This window comes from Protopterus annectens, chromosome 6.part0 (assembly GCF_019279795.1).
Source record: "Protopterus annectens isolate FY-2018-M chromosome 6.part0, PAN1.0, whole genome shotgun sequence".
Lineage (NCBI taxonomy): Eukaryota > Metazoa > Chordata > Ceratodontiformes > Protopteridae > Protopterus > Protopterus annectens.
Window position 1 is genome coordinate 278,347,852 of NC_056737.1, and position 17,620 is coordinate 278,365,471.

A 17,620-nucleotide genomic window follows, 5' to 3' on the forward strand; every position below is an offset into this window, starting at 1 on the left:
GACCTATTACACATTCACTTGTCCAATGGTATAAATATCTACTCAAGGGATCTTGATCTCTTTTGCAAAATAAACAGAAGATTTTGGAAGACAGGTTTTTATCACAGAGGATACCACTTCTGTAAAACCATCTTCCACTCCAGATAAAGCATATTGCTTATGTTATTCTATGCAAACATAATTTGGAAGAATGGATGGGTAATTGCAGATTCACCCCTGACTCATATAAATGGGGAAATATGTAAATCTCCCAACATATCCTTGTTTAGCCCATCTCTGGGTTATTCATATGCAAACATATACGGACTAAAAACTTCCAAGTGAATGGAAGGCTAGGCTTCTTAAGTTCATCACAGATCAAAAGCCCGGTAGGTAGCTATGAACCTGTTAGCACAGTCAACTTGGTCTTTTCTCCTTTCTTCTGTAATATTTAGTTTCTTTATCCTGCTTATAATTTGCTTTTTTCCCTTTATACTCTGGTTTCTGTAAATGCCTAGTATTTAAGGTAATGAGCAGAGGAGATGTAGCCCACAGGCCTAACTTTGATTCTCCACAGTCTCTGCTAACAGACTTTTAAGACTGAGTGTACTTTCCTGGTATTCTGAAATACTAGCCAAGGAACAAAGTAGTAGTTTTTCATTTGTGAATATTTATAGAAATTTGCTAAAATTTAAGACTATAAATCTTCTTCATTAGAAGAGTACTTGTTTCTTTCAAGTGTTACTGATATCCTGACCATTTAATGAGCTTTTTTTCCAAGAGAATATACTTACTTTTATCTAATGCATTATTATTTTGAGGCTAATATTAAATTATCTTAATGAAGTTGAAGTCAAATTGGTAGTGTAGAAGTATACATTGTTTTAAATAATTTCTGTGGTTATGCCAAGGTTACCGACAGAGTAGAAAGACGACTGCAGGAGATTGAAAAAGAAATGCGGACAGAGAGACAACTTGTTGAGAGACGACAGGACTTTTCAGGCCAGATATCAGCACAGTTACAGGAGGTAAGAACATTATTAGTGATGGAGTAGTTCCTGCCTTCAGCATAGCTGTTAGATATTGAATACTATAATGTACATTATTAAATCTGATTGCAAATACTGAATTCAGCAGTTGAAATTTTTTTAATTTGAGAGTTTAGTTGTAACAATGAGTTTGTAGAACCTCTCTGTTACAATTTTTTTTTTACTATAATAACTTTTTGGAATCCTTGTTTAACTGTAGACCTTTGTACATTTGTACTTCTGGTTACTCGTTTGTCATTTTCTCAGAGTTTTCTTCACATTTTCAATTTATATGTAAGACTTTTTTCCACTTCTAGGTGTTTCTTTATTTCACTAGGTTATACATTTTAAAGCATTTAAAATAAATTTATGAAACTGATCAGTTGTACTATGGAGTTTTTGCTGTAGACGTTCATTTCTTACACTCTTCAACACACACACACACACACACATATATATATCTATATTTGTATAACACAACACTTGCAAAGAAACACATCCCGACTAAACCGATTGAAACCCTTCCCAATGAAATTGCTGGATAAGCTTTAACACAAGTCCTATGGGGGGGGGGTAGTCAAAAATCCCACAATTGCCCAATTGCCAAGCTCCCCACAGATCCAGAATGAGCCTCAACATCCTCAACATATATACAGAAGTAGAGCATGTTGAATACAGTATATTCGATCAGACTTGCTTGCCCACTTAATATGCAGTTGCAAGTGTTTTGACCAGTTTGTGATCATCTATTTGTATGTATATGTGTCTGTGTATACGTGTGTGTGTGTGTGTGTGTGTGTGTGTGTGTGTGTGTGTGTGTGTGTGTGTGTGTTTATATAGGATCTATGTTAAATCAGTGAATGCTTAAAATAACAAACCGTGATTTATCAACCCCTTAAGAGCGAAAGCTGACCATCTCAAAGTCTTTTCTGCATTTTATTAGTGTTCTAGTCTTGTATATAATTTCTATAATAGTATTCTTTTTTCAAATCCACATTATCTTGATCAGAAAAAGTTTTATTGCCCATAATATTTCTCCTTTCTTTCCCCATCTTTAAACATTTCTTTTAATATAATCTACTATTTTCATTATAGTTTTTTGATCCCTACGTATCATTCCTCTTTATCTTTCATTTCCCTCATTACACTGTCTTCTATTATTATTTTACTAAATTTATTTTACTTAAGCATGGAGCAACTTCTTTCTTTCTCTTCCTGAAGAAAATATTTTTACTTAAATAAATTATTTTTTCTTCTTGGTTTAGTCCATACATTTCTTTTTCATTATTAAAATATTTATTGTTATTATTTTTCGTAAATTACTAAATGCCTCATCACTTATAGCATTATATTTTTCTTCACTTCTTTCCTCTTATCTCTTTGCCACACTATATAAGAGTTTTATACTTTTTTTAAACAACATCCACCATTCAGACCAATCTTTGTAAAATTGTCTCATAGTAATATGATCCTCCCATAATTCTAACCATACTATTTCCCCTTTTCCTTCCCATTCTCTGTCATTTAACCTTTTAACCTTTTTAAACCTTTTCCTATCTTAATGACGTCTTTTATCTCTACTCGAATAACTCTAAGATCTGAAAATCCTGTTTTTGTTGTACCCTCTTCCATAGTCTCTATTCCATTAGATAACAGAAAATAATTCATTTCCATTCTGTATATTCCCCTACTATATATCTAATCAGTATTATCCTAAATACTCAGTTTACCACATCTCATAATTTCCATCACCTTTTTAACATCACCTCCTTTCTTGTGTGTATTTTCCCCCTTAAATTACAGTTAAAATCCCCTGCTATAATAATTTCTATATTTACAACCACATCATTCAGAATTTGATTAATCTTGCTTTCTTTGTTTATAATATTTATATATAATGCAATTATCTTACATACTTTCTCTTTCCATATTATATCTATAATAGTTATCTTTCCCATTATTAGTAATGTTGTATCCAGGATTTTAACTGTCTTTTTAATCAGAATTCCTATTCCTGAGCAAGTATCTTGACCTAAATTCTAAACTGTATAATTTCCCCATAAGGTTTCTGTTTACTATCTTCTTTCATTAGTAATCTAATGTCTTCTTATATTATTATGTCCATATCTAATTCTTTTCACCAGTCGGTAATAGCTTTCCTTCTAAGTGTGCTATTTAAACTGTTTACATTTATAGCAAGTATTTTACAATTATCTCTTTTCTTTTCCAAAGAATGCGATTAAATTAATTTTATTAACATTTCGTCTTTTTCTTTTCTTTTTTCTTTCATATTTAACCATATAAATGTTTTTTTCTGTGTTATACCCTTTTACCAATTTAATTCTTCTTACCTTTAACTATTTTCCAATTAAACTGGATAAAGTAAACCACAAAACACCATACTATGTAAACTTAAAAATAAAAAATACCTCACCAAAAGTCCCAGCCAAATGTTTATTCACCACAGTTTTAGCACTTTCATTTCAAAACATGGGAACTTCATCAGAAACTGTGTCAAAGGAAAAAACTTCAAATACCAGTTCACGTAAGGTTCAAGTATGGCACCCTTTATTACTTGCAGCAAGGAGACAAAACATGCAGATACAGGATTTGTCAAAATTACTAGTGAGCAGTATGCTACTTTTATACAGTTCTATGAAATGTTACTTTTCTATGGTTGACGTAGTTAGACACAGCTTTCTGTATTACTCTACAGAAAATGTTACTTAGATTTCCTACTGACATGTTCAGATTTAAAACTCACTATGTGTTACATAGAAAATGTTACTTGGTTTTCCTGCTGACATGACTGGATTATAAAAAAAACATTTGAGAAAAACAACCTGGCCTTGGGGCTTATTTTTAGCCCACTAGTAACTTTCTATTCTTCAATTGTGCAGTTCTAATATATATGTGTTACATTTTACCTAGATTCAAGGTACATTTCTAGCTTAGGTACAAGTAATGCTGACTACGGTTTATACTTTCAAGCAGCCTTTGTTTTCATTATCAATAGCTTCGGCAGCTGTGTACTTTCTCATGGCATAAGCAGAAAATCAATAACTCTTTGTTAAGTCTCATGACACTAGTAGAAATGAAACACTTATTATTATCATTTTCATGACATTAGCAGAAATCAAATGCTTTCCTGTTAATTTCCAAAGCGTAAGCAGATCATAGCTGTGCATATTTTCATGACATAACAGGATTGGAATGTCTCTAGTAGCTTGTGCAGATTCATGCAGTGTGAACAGAATAAATGTATTAACCCTTTTAAACCTTGAATGCACTAAGCATGCATATTACTAATACATATTTTTCTAACATTTCCCCCCTTTTAATACTTTTGTTCTACTTTCAAAAGAAGCATAACCAGTTTTTCTTCCCCTAACCTCTTCCTGCTCAGGATTTGCAGTTAAGAGAGTCATTCAGTTTAAACTTATGAAAGCATTTTCAATTTTTCAACAATTCTTCAAGTTCAGCACCTTGGTATAAAGTTTCTGAAACTGACGTGTCTATAAAGTCTTTAATAAGTCTTTTCATGCAGGGGATGCAGCAGCAAACACATACCACCAGTAGGATCATTCCTACACAGATGGCAATCAGGATGTTCATCAGGATACTGCCCCCCCCCCCCAAACAATCTCTGGAAAAAGTCCGTCAATGGATTTGTTCCTGGTTTGGTCATAGCTGACACTTGCTGAATTACCTCAAGGTGATTGTCTATCTCGTGTTTGTGGTCAGGAATATACAAACAGCACTGCTCCTGGATTAAAGCGCAAGTACCTCCTCTCGCCGCTAGGGTGAAGTCGAGAGCCATGCGGTTTTGAAGCACTACAGTTCTCATGGCAGTCAGTTCATCAGTCATCAATTTTAGTGCAGAAAAGGTTACATTGCTCATTATTTCGAGAAGTTTAGACAGTTTTCTCGGTTCCCAGATCGATTTTGTTGCTCCATATGCTGGCAGTATACCTGCCCACGAGATGATAGTATCACCCAAGTCCATATGCGACAGTCCATTTTTCCCTAGGCCCACAGCATGATGGTTTTTCCAGCCCGCACTGATTTGCCCTACTGGATTGACAGGCTTCTTGAGTTCTCGTTGAACATTTCGAATTTTCCCCTGAGGCAAAACTGCTGTGTGTCGTATGGCCAGAACCAGGTACCTCAAATAACAACTGCCGGACCAATTCTCAGGTCACGACTTGTATGCTTTCCTACCACATACAAAATAACAGTCGTCTACTTTGGTAGTAACTTTACTATGTCCTGGTTCTGGATGAAACATTTTTTTGTCAACTATAATCAGTTGTTTATAGAGGTCAGCATTATGTCTTACTTCATCAGTTGTCCTATGCATCAGTTCAAAAAATGAATCATAGCTTGTGTTGCAATAGGAACCTGTGTTATCAGTTTTATTGTAGCATCTATAGGAAACAGTCACATTGCAATTGCTCCAACCCACCTGAACTGCATCATTTTTGTAAAAACACACAGTCCCCTTCTGTCGAACAGACAAGTGCAATGCTACTTTATCTTGTGATGTAACATCTGATGTGTCATAGACTAAATTTTCCCAGGTCTTGTTGGCTCCTAGGGGGACTGAAGTTAACAATAACCCCCCGTATGCTGTTGGCAAAGCTGTGCAAATCCAGCAATTCGAAACATTGAAGGTCTCAGCATACACATATTTGATTGCCTGGTAAGTGTTAAAGTTTGGGTGCAACACCCCACGTTTATTCAGTTCAGTTTGTGTGGCTGGGAAAAGGAATGGCCACAACAAACAGATTATTGTCACTAGTACAGTCAACAGGATGATTATGCAATACTTCTGAGGAAATGGTTGTTCTGCATTCCTGTTTTCTCTGACTCTTCCGAGTAGTTTTATTTGGATTTTTCTGGATTCTATCATTTTTGCTTTTGACATGTGATCTTACTCTCTGCCCTAATAGGACCTTCAGCACCGATGGTTTCTTCACTGGGGTTGAGACGGATCAGTCCTATTGATCTGACCTCACTTTGTAGCCAGACTTTGTGCTGAGGGCCCCGATGGAGAGGTAAGATTTTTGTCCAGTTCAAAGTTCTTAACTAGTTTGCAGTGCGTCAAGTGGATCCACGAGGCTCGCTCTGCGATTTTGACTGCAGTGGGTGTTGAAAGAAGCACCTGGTATGGACCTTCCCACCTTGGTGATGTCCAGTTTTTCTTCTTTAATATTTTTCACCCAAACCCAGTTCCCTGGGATCACTGCCACTTCTGATGTTTCGGTTGGTTCTTTATCTGAAACAGAATTTGACTTTAACAGATGTTTAGAATTCAACAAATTTCTCATATATTCAGCTAGTGTATAGTCAGCTTCCTGGTCTGCAGACATGAGAAGTTTCCACTGGGGTGTATAATAAGCCCTTCCAAACAGTTTTTCAAAAGGAGTAAATCCTTTTGCAGTCGGAACAGTTCTCATGCTCAACAGTGCCAGGGGCAAACAATACAGCCAATTCTTTCCAGTCTCAGCTATTAATTTTCTTAATTTATTCTTTAATATTCCATTATGCTTCTCAACTAGTCCTGCAAATTGTGGATGGTATGCACAATGATTTTTTAAAGAAATACCAAAATGCTTACTTAACTGCTATATGGTTTGGTTTACAAAGTGTGTACCGTTGTCACTGTAGATCCTTCCGGAATGCCGAATCTAGGGATGATTTCTTTGACAAGAACTTTTGCCACCGTAGTTGCATCTGGATTTTTGGTTGAAAAGGCTTCCACCCATCTGGAAAACATATCTACAATGACAAGACAATACTTCTTATTTTCACATTTGTTCAATTCTATGAAATCCATACAGATAGTGTGAAACGGATATGGTGGTGTAGGGAAACTCCCTTGCTTGGGCTTTAACGCCCATTGGGCATGATGTTTGTTACAAATTTGGCACATCAAACAAAATTTTTTAGAGTAGTTTGTAAATCCATACGTTGTGAACACTCGGTTCCCCAGCTGTGCCACCCCCCCTGTTGAGACATGGCATTGCCCATGGCTCAACAAAGCTGCATATCTAAACAAATTAAATGGTAGTATCGGTTTCCCTTCTTTAGAGATGTACAGCCCCTTTTTGAGAATTGCTCCTCATTTTACCCATCTTTGTTTTTCAGCTTGAGTAGTGAGTGTCTGCATTGTTTTCATTCCTCATTTAAAAGAAATACTTCTGAAGCTGCTTGTTTTGCAGCTGTATCAGCTCTCGCATTACCTTTTGAAATCCTATCTTGTTGCTTGGTGTGAGCTGTGCATTTACAAATAGCTACTTTCTGAGGTAACTGAATAGATTCTAAAAGATCTAAAATAAACTGTGCATGATTGATAGGTTTGCCAGTAGATGTTATCATTCCCTGTTTTTTCCACTGTTGCGCAAAAACATGTACAGTAGAAAAAGCGTACTGGCTGTCAGTAAAAATGTTTACACATTTACCCTTTGCTAAGGTACATGCCTGTGTCAAGGCAATCAATTCTTCTGTCTGTGCAGATAAGTTGTGTGGTAAATGTTTGGCTTCTATAATCTCAGTGTCAGAAACTACTGCATATCCTACTAGGTTCTGTCCTGCAGGACCCCTTTTGCACGGACCATCCACGTAGTATGTCACCTCGGCATCATCCAAGGGGACATCCGTGAGATCTTTTCTAGGTAGTGTCTTTTGCTCAATCACCTGCAGGCAGCGGTGTGGTGTGCCGTCTGCAGGGGTTGGGAGCAAGGTAGAAGGGTTCAAAGTCGTGCATTGTTCAATTGTCATGTGAGGTTGGCTGAACAATATAGTCATACAGGAAAGATGCCTAATAGGGGAAAGATATGCTACCTTCTCTTGCAGTAAAATAATCGCGACTGCATGAGGCAATTTCAAAGTGAGAGGGTGGAATAAAACTACTGAGGCCGAAGTCTGTACTGCCATTGCAGCTGCAACTACTGCTTGTACACAGTAGGGTAAGGACCGTGCCACTGGGTCTAGTTGTGATGAATAGTAAGCAATGGGGCGTTGCTTGTCCCCATGCTGTTGTGTTAACACTGATGTCATATAACCTTGCTTACAATCTACAGTTTGGAAAAACGTTTATGGTAGTTTGGTAATCCTAGAACTAATGAGGACGCTATTAACTATTTCAGTTTGCAGAAAGCAGATTCTGCTTCTGGTGTCCATTATAACAAATCCTGTGCTGCCATAGGCTTTTTATATATCAGGTCAGTCAGAGGTGCAGATTCCAAGGCATAGTTTGGAATCCAGCTCCGGCAAAAATTAGTTGTACCCAGGAAGGACATAATTTCTTTCTTGGTAGTGGGTTTTGGTGCTTGCAAAATTGCTACTTTTCTGTCCTCATCTAATGTTCTATCTTTTTTCGATATCACATATCCTAGGTATTTGACTTGTTTTTTTCCAAAGCTGCAGTTTAATTTTGTTTACCTTATGTCCTTCAGCGACTAAAAATTGTAATAGCGCTATGGTATCTTCCCCTACAATCTTGCTGGGTGGGGGCTGCCAGCAAGATGTCATCAACATAAAGTAAAATCTGACTGCCTCTTGGTGGGGTAAATCCCGCCAAGTTGCTTGCCATTTCTTGTAAGAATATTGTTGGACTTTCACAATATCCCTGTGGTAGTCGCGTATATGTATACCTTTTCCCTGGAAGTGTGAATGCAAACCAATACTGGCTGTCAGGGTGTATTGGTATCGAAAAGAACGCATTGCTAATGTCTACCACAGAAAAATATTTCTGTTGAGGTTTTAAATCATTCAACAGGGTGTGTAGGTCTGGCACCGTAGGTGCCCTTGGTATTACTGCGTCATTTACAGCTTGTAAATCTTGGACCATACGCCATTCTCCATTTGCTTTTTTAACAGGAAATAAGGGTGTGTTACATGGTGAATCAGCCAATCTGCTAGGATGGGTTTGATTCCTGCCTCTGCATCTTTTCTTAAGGGATACTGTCTTTTCTGTGGTCTAAATGCTGACTTTGGCGTGATAGTAACTGGTCCCGCTGTATGAATAAGTCCTACATCTGATTTTCCTGTTGACCAGAGTGTCTCTGGTATATTGTGTAAGGCATTCTCTTCCTCCTTTAATAGGAGTGCTAATCAGCTGTCCTTGCTAGACTGCAAGTGTACGGCTGGGTGGGTCTGAGTTATCCAATTCAACTCTGTACTTGTATTCCCTGTTCTGACAGTTCTAATTCTGTCTGTTTCTCCCATCTCGTGACTTTTTCTCCTAGGTCTGCCCATTCTATGTTTTTGTCCTTGGTTAAGCTAACATGTGGCACTCTATTAGATTTATAAAGTGCAAAGAATTCCTGGGGCAATCAACAGCTGGCTACACTTTTCCCTTCTGTGTCCCAGTACAGATTACGTAATATTAATCTGTTTGCATGATTTTTAAACAATTCTTGCTCATATTCCTTATCAGGTCCTGGTGTGTTACAATAATACAGGGTACAGTGCAACAGGTGTTGTTTATCAGTGTCAAGGGAGGAGAACTTGCTGATGGCTACATTCATTAATTCTTCGGTCACAGTCCCTGGACCAGTCGTAACCAAGTCCTGGCTGTACCAATAAAACATTTCATCCTCTGATTGCACTGCAAAGGTATCAATTTGTCACTGTGCTTCCATACCCTGCATGGTTGGGACTACTGCTATACCAAATAGCTGCATAAGGTCTCTGCCCAAGAAGTTTACTGGGCATTTTGCAGAAACAACAATTTTGCTTTTCTGAGTCAATCCAGAAACTGGATCAGTTATTGCAATATTACGGGAGAGGAGCTCCCGGTACAGCTGTCCATTAGCTGCTTTTACCAGTATGTAATCAGGTGACTCTGTGTTTTCTGGCCAGTTTGGAGGGATGTATCAGGGTTCGTGATGCCCCTGAGTCACACAAGAATTTGACTTCCCTCCCTTCTACCAAGAGTGTAACTTCTGGTTTTGGGTCTGCTAAATAGAGCTCCAGGATCAATAAAGCTAGGTCTAATATTTCATTTTCTTCACTGTCACTAACTTCTTGCACTTCCTCTATCTCTTCTGTCACATCCTCTACTCCCTCTATCACATTCTCATTTGTCCATTCTCTTTTGCTATCCCCTTTTAGTGATTCCTCACTACCATATAGTCAGTCCTCACCCTCCTTGTCTTCCGTGATTGCCTTCTTGTTTTTCCTGCAATCCCTTGCCAAGTGTCCCTTTTTACCACATTTGAAACATTTACCCCTTTTCTTTCGCCCTTCAAAGTCCTCTGATCGCTGATCAGATTGTTTCCCTGTGCATTTTTCTTGCCCTTTTTCCCGGACTGTACTACATAAACTTCTGCTCCATCTTCTACAGAAAATACTTCTTTTTCTTTTTGCTATTAAAATGCCTTTCGGCATGCCTAGCATATTCAAGTAATGACTGTAACCTGTTTGTATGATGGTCTACCATGTGTTTTGTAATAAAACTGCTTATGGGTGCAATACTGCCTTTTAAGAATGTATTCTTTAACTGCTGTTCATATGGGGAATATTGTGTTTGATCTTCAGGAACCTGCATTCCACAGTGGTTATTAAAACATTCTAATAATCTGGCATAATACTGGTCAATAGTTTCACCTTCTTGTTGGATGCATTGATTAATGGAAGTCCAATCTGCCCTAGGCTTCCATTTTTCAGAGATGCGGTCTGTAAGACCTTTTACGCTGTTGTCTAGTTCTGCGCTGCTATGTGGGAGGGGCCTGTGTGCAGCGTCACGAGGATTCCAGTTGCCACTAATCATGTGCTAATCTGGCCCCACAATTTGTCTAACTACTTTTCTACCTCTTCTCCATTTAAGTTATAACTCAGCCTCATTCCTTGTAAATCTTCTGAGAATTTTCTAAAATTAACTTTTGGATGGGGAATTCCCTCAGTGGCTTTCCGGATATCTTCCGGAGTCTAGGGTCTATGCACTAAAATAGTTTGGTCCTGACCATCTTGTCCTGCCTGAGGATTAGGTACTTCTATAAGTGGGCATATTTCTTCTTCACTCCTAGATCGTGAATTCTTAACCATTTGATATAACTCAATGCCTTCATTTGAGTTACCTGCCCATGTTCGAGACCTGGTCCCAATGGGATCTCTAATAAATGGTTTTACTTTTACAATGTCTCTATTTTCAGTGACAGCAGGATATCGTGGGGGTGGACTAACCTGTTCACTTGCTTCATATTCTGGTAAGGGAGGCGGAGGGGCTGATGCTATTACTAAGTTATTGTCCTCCTTATCTAAAAACATTGTTTTTGAATTGTTGATCTTTTGTGCCCTACGGTTTACTTCCTCAATCCACCTGTGTGCCTGAGAAATTCCTAATTTGCGTTGCTTTTTTACCCGACCTTTGGAATCGGTTTTGAGCTGTTTGACAAGTTTGATAAGCGAGGATTTTTCTAATTTTCCGTTGAATTCATACTTATTAACCCATTTTGAATAGTATTTAATATTGTCGGCACGCTGTGACTGCATGTATTTTGCGTCTTCGGTTAACAGCGGATTTTGGGCTCTTTTGTGCAGTTATTACCCATTTTGTTCTACCCTTTTGATCGTTACGTAACTTCTCTTATTTTTAACATGGTACCACGGATTTTGTTATAGTCTCTTCAGAATGACTGCCTACCTATCCTGTTTCTCCTCATGTATGACAAGTCAGTAATCTTTTCTGTCCCTGACTTGTAAAATATAGTCCTGACAAAAACAATACAAATCTAGTCCCTGATCTAAAACAGAAAACAGAAAAAAGTAGATTCACCTTATCTGAGCCTACGTGATTGATCACCTGATTCGTGGAGACCCGTCCTTCAGTCGCAGATCAGAAAGTGGCTGGCCTCTTTTGCACGACAATTCAGTCGGAGGGCTTTTCAAATAAGAAGAACCGATTTGGTTTCTTCCCGTACAGTTTCAACCACCTGGCCCGTCTGATCCGAGGTGAAGAGAGGGTTCCGGTCCGAAGGACCAATCTGTCAAAGGAAAAAACTTCAAAGACCAATTCACGTAAGGTTCAAGTATGGCACCCTTTATTACTTGCAGCAAGGAGACAAAACATGCAGATACAGGATTTGTCTAAATTACCAGTGAGCAGTATGCTACTTCTATGCAGTTCTATGAAATGTTACTTTTCTGTGGTTGACGTAGTTAGACACAGCTTTCTGTATTACTCTACAGAAAATGTTACTTAGATTTCCTGCTGACATGTTCAGATTTAAAACTCACTATGTGTTACATAGGAAATGTTACTTGGATTTCCTGCTGACATGACTGGATTATAAAAAAACATTTGAGAAAAACAACCTGGCTTATTTTTAGCCCACTACTAACTTTCTATTCTTCAACTGTGCAGTTCTAATATATATGTGTTACATTTTACCTAGATTCAAGGTACATTTCTAGCTTGGGTACAAGTAATGCTGACTACGGTTTATACTTTCAAGCAGCCTTTGTTTTCATTATCAATAGCTTCAGCAGCTGTGTACTTTCTCATGGCATAAGCAGAAAATCAATAACTCTTTGTTAAGTCTCATGACACTAGTAGAAATAAAACACTTATTATCATTTTCATGACATTAGCAGAAATCAAATGCTTTCCTGTTAATTTCCAAAGCATAAGCAGATCATAGCTGCGCATATTTTCATGACATAACAGGATTGGAATGTCTCTAGTAGCTTGTGCAGATTCATGCAGTGTGAACAGAATAAATGTATTAACCCTTTTAAACCTCGAATGCACTAAGCATGTATATTACTAATACATATTTTTCTAACAAACTGTATCAGAGTAACTTCCTCCCTTTTAAAGACTCAGAAAGAGACTCCATGCCTGGACTAGAAATATTTAAAGAAACACAGACTCTTAAATACACACTTAAAAATAGCTCTAGAAGTGCACACTTAAAAAATACTTACATAAAATATACTTGCATAAAATGTGTTGCATAAAATAAATATATGTCAATAACTGTTCCTTCAAATAATTAATCTATAAAAGTATATATATAAAAAGGTATATATTATTTGGGTCTACCTGACAACACCAACGTGCTAAAACACCGACACCACAAAACCGAAAGTTCAGAAACACGAAACCTCACATACCTGACAAACCGCAATCCCGACACTCAACAAACAAAACAAATCCTCTGTCCAAAAAGCACACACACAACACAAGCACACCAAAAACCTTACAAACCTACACTGAACCTTACATACACAACTATCTATGCAGTAACCTTAACCCAAACCCTAACTTTAAGGTCAGTCACTGTTGCACACTCACCTAACCTGCGCCCTAAGCCTAACTCACTTAACCCACCCCTATCCCTAACGTCTGTCACTATTGCACACTCACCTGACCCGCGCCCTAATCCTAAATCACTTAACCCGCCCCTAACCCTACAGACAGTCGCTATCGCACACTTACCTTACCCACACCCTGACCCTAACGTCCATCCCTATTGCACAGTTGCCTTTACATGTCTGTGTTCTCAGCGTCAGGATTCTCAACTGTCGGTCTTCTCTGTTGTCCATTTTCCGGTGTTGGTGTTGTCGTCGGCGTTTCGAGATTTCGGCATTTTCAGGTAGACCCATATGTATATGAGCTAAAATAATTATTAAGTGCTAAAACTGGTGTAATTTAGGAACTAAAATCCTTACCTTACAGCTCTAGGAAACCTTGTTGATTACAATAACCAGAAGGCTGTTCTTTGGCAGAACAAACTCTCTAACCTACTACCCAACACCCTTGGAGTACCACAAGGCTCTATACTAGGGTCCCCGCTGATTTCCATCTTTATTAATGACCTGTATACTGTCATCCCAAAAGTAAGTTGTATCCAGTACGCTGATGACTCCACCCTGATCTGCTCCGCCACATCTCCAACAGACTTATGGTCTGCTACCCAGTCCACCTTTAACACTATAGAAACTGGCTTTCTGAACGTCGTTTGATACTAAATCCCCAAAAAAACTAAAATGCTGTTTTTCTCACCAACACAAAGGTCTTCTGCTTTTACCTTTACCATAAATGCAAATGATGGCATATTAATCTCCCCTGACCCCTCTACAAAACTACTAGGTGTCATTATAGATAACGATCTAAAATTCGACCTACATGTAAACCAATAGATCAAAACCATCAATAAAAAACTAGGGTCACTTTACAGAATAAAAGCCTTCCTAGCCCCTCCAGCTAAAATTGCCATAGCTCGCTCTCACCTTCTCTCAACACTTCTGTACGCATCCCCTATACTCTCTAATATAAACAAGACTGTACTTAACAAACTCTCAACCTGCTACAACCACATCGCCAGGTTTGCCACTGGGCTGCCTTTTAGGACACATCATTGCACCAATCTTAGCCAGCTTGGGTGGCTTGAACTACCCAGTCTAATTCAGTATAACCAACTGATCATAGCTTATAAAATCCTTTATAATCTGGATGATGCTCCTGCACTTAAAAATCTTATCACCCCCATCACAATCCGCGACTGCTTAGATCCTCTAACAGACTACTAATTCAGACAAGCAAAATTAACAATGCAGCTGGTGACTCTCTCTTTGCAAACTCTGTAGGCAGATCCTGGAACTCACGTCCAGCTGACATTACTTTACACTCCTTCCTAGGTCAGTATAAAACTAGACTCAAACAACATTTGGCACTTAACTGGCTGTGTCATTGTATCAAGCATGGCTAACTCTCTTCTAGATTATGTAAAATCTATTAATCAGCTACTGTTTAATTTACCCCTGGCTTTCACCATGGTTTAACTCTAACCTGTGGAACATGTTTATTATTTTTTGTTTATGTACTGTTTGTCAAAATTATAATTGTAACATGTTTTTAATGTTTCTGTTTAACTGGAGCTTTTCTTTCCGGGCCTCCGCTGAAAATGGACATGCATCCAGTCGGACTATCCAGGTCAACAAATGTAAAATAAATAAAATAAAATGTAAAGGCTTTCATAAGAATAAAATGAAACAAGTTGATGGATGTCATAAAAAATTCTGTTATAAAATATACATATAAAAGTATTGAAAATTACAAACGTCCTTAACCTTACTACATTGACAGGCAATTACATTTGATTTTCAAAATAGGCTTAATAGATATTAAATCATTAATGCCTGGGGGTGGTGATGCCTGGGGGTGGTGGTGTTCAGTAGAATTTGCCAGTGGAGCTCTCTTTTCAAGAAATGTTTCCCAGTCACCACCTCTTTCAAAGTGTTCTACTTTCTCCAAAATAGTGAAACAAAACTTTTTGACATTATCACATTGCAACGAATGTTTATAAAGGACATTGAATTGATGTGCCTTACTGATTGCATATACATGCTGGTAAATTCTTGTCTTTAAAGGTCCAGCAGTCTTCCCAACATAAAATGCTGGGCAAGATGAACAGAAGGTACTGTACACTATCCTTTTGTGTTATAATCAAATTCTAGAATTAATCTATACTGCTTGCATGCTCCACACCATTTCATCCCCCAGTTTTGAGTAAATTTACCTTTGTAGCTTCCACTAAATTCAAATAATGATTTGAAGTTTTTGTTATTCTTAAAAACAAATCTGGCTGCTCCCCCAGCCTGTTGGTTAACCCAAGACTTCCAAAGACAGTACACCAATGACCACTAATAGCATTCTTTAAAGAGTGAATGTCTCTACTGTATGGTAAAACCAATGCATGTGAGTGTTCACCAGGACTCAAACTGACATTTTGCTTGTAGGTATTCTTTGTGCCCATCATATGTTTAGACTGTCTAATGATGGGACCATAGTGGGAATTCTGGTGTTTCATAACAAATCGACTAACATCTTCTAACATATTCTGGGGGTAACCCCTGTTTCTGAATGTATCACACCATATATTGACCTCTATTTGAAATTTTGCGTCATCAGAAACCAGTCTGCCGAGTCTAATTAATTGTTCCCTCACCAAGTTCTTTTTTTGCCATATGGGGTATTGACTGTCAAAATGCAAATATGCGTTTGTAAAGGTGTTCTTTCTAAATATGTTAGATTCATACATGTGGTCCTCAGAGTTCTTGTATAACATGATGTCAAGAAAGTCTGGGGTCTGTTTGTCATACTGATAGGTGAATTCTAAGAATCCAGGAATGATTTTAACTCTTCCAAATCACCCTTCCACAAAATAAAAATGTTGTCCATGTATCTCAAATAGACTTCCAACTTGGAAGAAAAGGGTAAATTCAGAACCATGGAGGTTTCCCAAAACCATAGGACCATGTTAGAAAAAATGGCGGCTGAAGTTGCCCCCATAGCCACACCTCTGTGTTGTTTGTAATATTCACCCTCATAATAAATGTAATTGTTTGTCAGCACTTACTCCATAAATTGTAGCATCAGTCTAGTTTCTGTTGTACTAAGGCTGGTACCTCAAACCACTGTTTGATGGAACCAATCTAACCCCTCATCGTGAGGGATTACAGAAAATAAATCTTTAATGTCAGTAGTGACAAACAAAACCTCTTTCAAAAATGTAATTCCAGAAATGGTCTCCAGAAAATGCCAGGAGTCTTAAGTGTTTTGTCCTCAGGAAATTATTTGAGTTTGTAGTCAACAAATTTAGTCAGAGGTTCTGTTTTGGACCCTGCGGGTGCCAAAATGCGTCTTAGGGGGAGGGTCAGTGACCGATTTATGGATCTTTGGGATACCGAATATCCCTGGGATTCTTGGTTTATTAAACACTAGCAACTTCCTCATGGTCAAAGGTTGGTCATAAGTCACAAAGATATCCTCCAGCAGTAAATCTATGGCATGGTATGCAATGTTGATTTCAATGTGAGACACTTCAATAAAAGTTTTCATCGTGCAGATAATCCAACATCATGGAGAAATAAAGATGTTTGTCCGTTATGACCACTCCCCCACCCTTATCTGGTTTCATAATGCGTAGGTTCTTGTCACTGGCCAATACCTGCAACAGCTCTCTCTCCATATTAGTGAGATTGTAAAACTTAGGTTTTCTATTCTTATTGCACCATTCCCTCATACTTTCTTCACACAGTTGCTCGAATAAGTGTATATTAGGTAAGAATGGAGGATTGAATGTGCTAGTTCTCCTTAGTCAAATATTAAGCATACTGTCATCCCTGGGTGCCAAAATACAATTTAAATTCAGCTTTCTGGTAAACAATTTAATTTCAGAAATATGGTCTACAATATCTGGCTGCCTAGAAGCCACGTATTTAAATCTTTTGTGAAATAGTGTACCAAAGGTGTTAGTGAGAGTAGAAAATTTGTATATCTTACAACCCCCAAAATGAAAATTAAATTGGTAACTTGGTCTCCATCGGTTGAAGGGTCCAAAGAAATGACTTCCGATACCGTTTGTTTCAATACTTGGTCCTTTGAGAAACCTGATTGTAGTGACTTCCACTAGAATTGGAGACATTATTAGCCTGTCTTTCCCTTCTTTCCTGTCATCTCTTTGATCTTTGGGGACCATTAACATCCCCCACATGTGCCTCATATGTTTCCTCTGAATTATTGTTAGACCAGTACTGTTTTCTTTAAATTCACTTCCTCTTTGTGGACTTGGGTAGACCTTTTCAGCCTTGTAATCATG

General features: G+C 38.0%; 1 protein-coding gene across 1 annotated transcript in view; it reads left to right on the plus strand.

The window, feature by feature from the left end:
- Positions 1-17,620, plus strand: part of CEP128 (centrosomal protein 128) — a 2,208,485-nt gene that overhangs the window by 428,947 nt on the left and 1,761,918 nt on the right. The window contains exon 9 of the mRNA XM_044074035.1: positions 891-1,007. Coding sequence (XP_043929970.1) covers positions 891-1,007 — 117 coding nt within the window. The remainder of the gene's footprint in view (positions 1-890; positions 1,008-17,620) is intronic.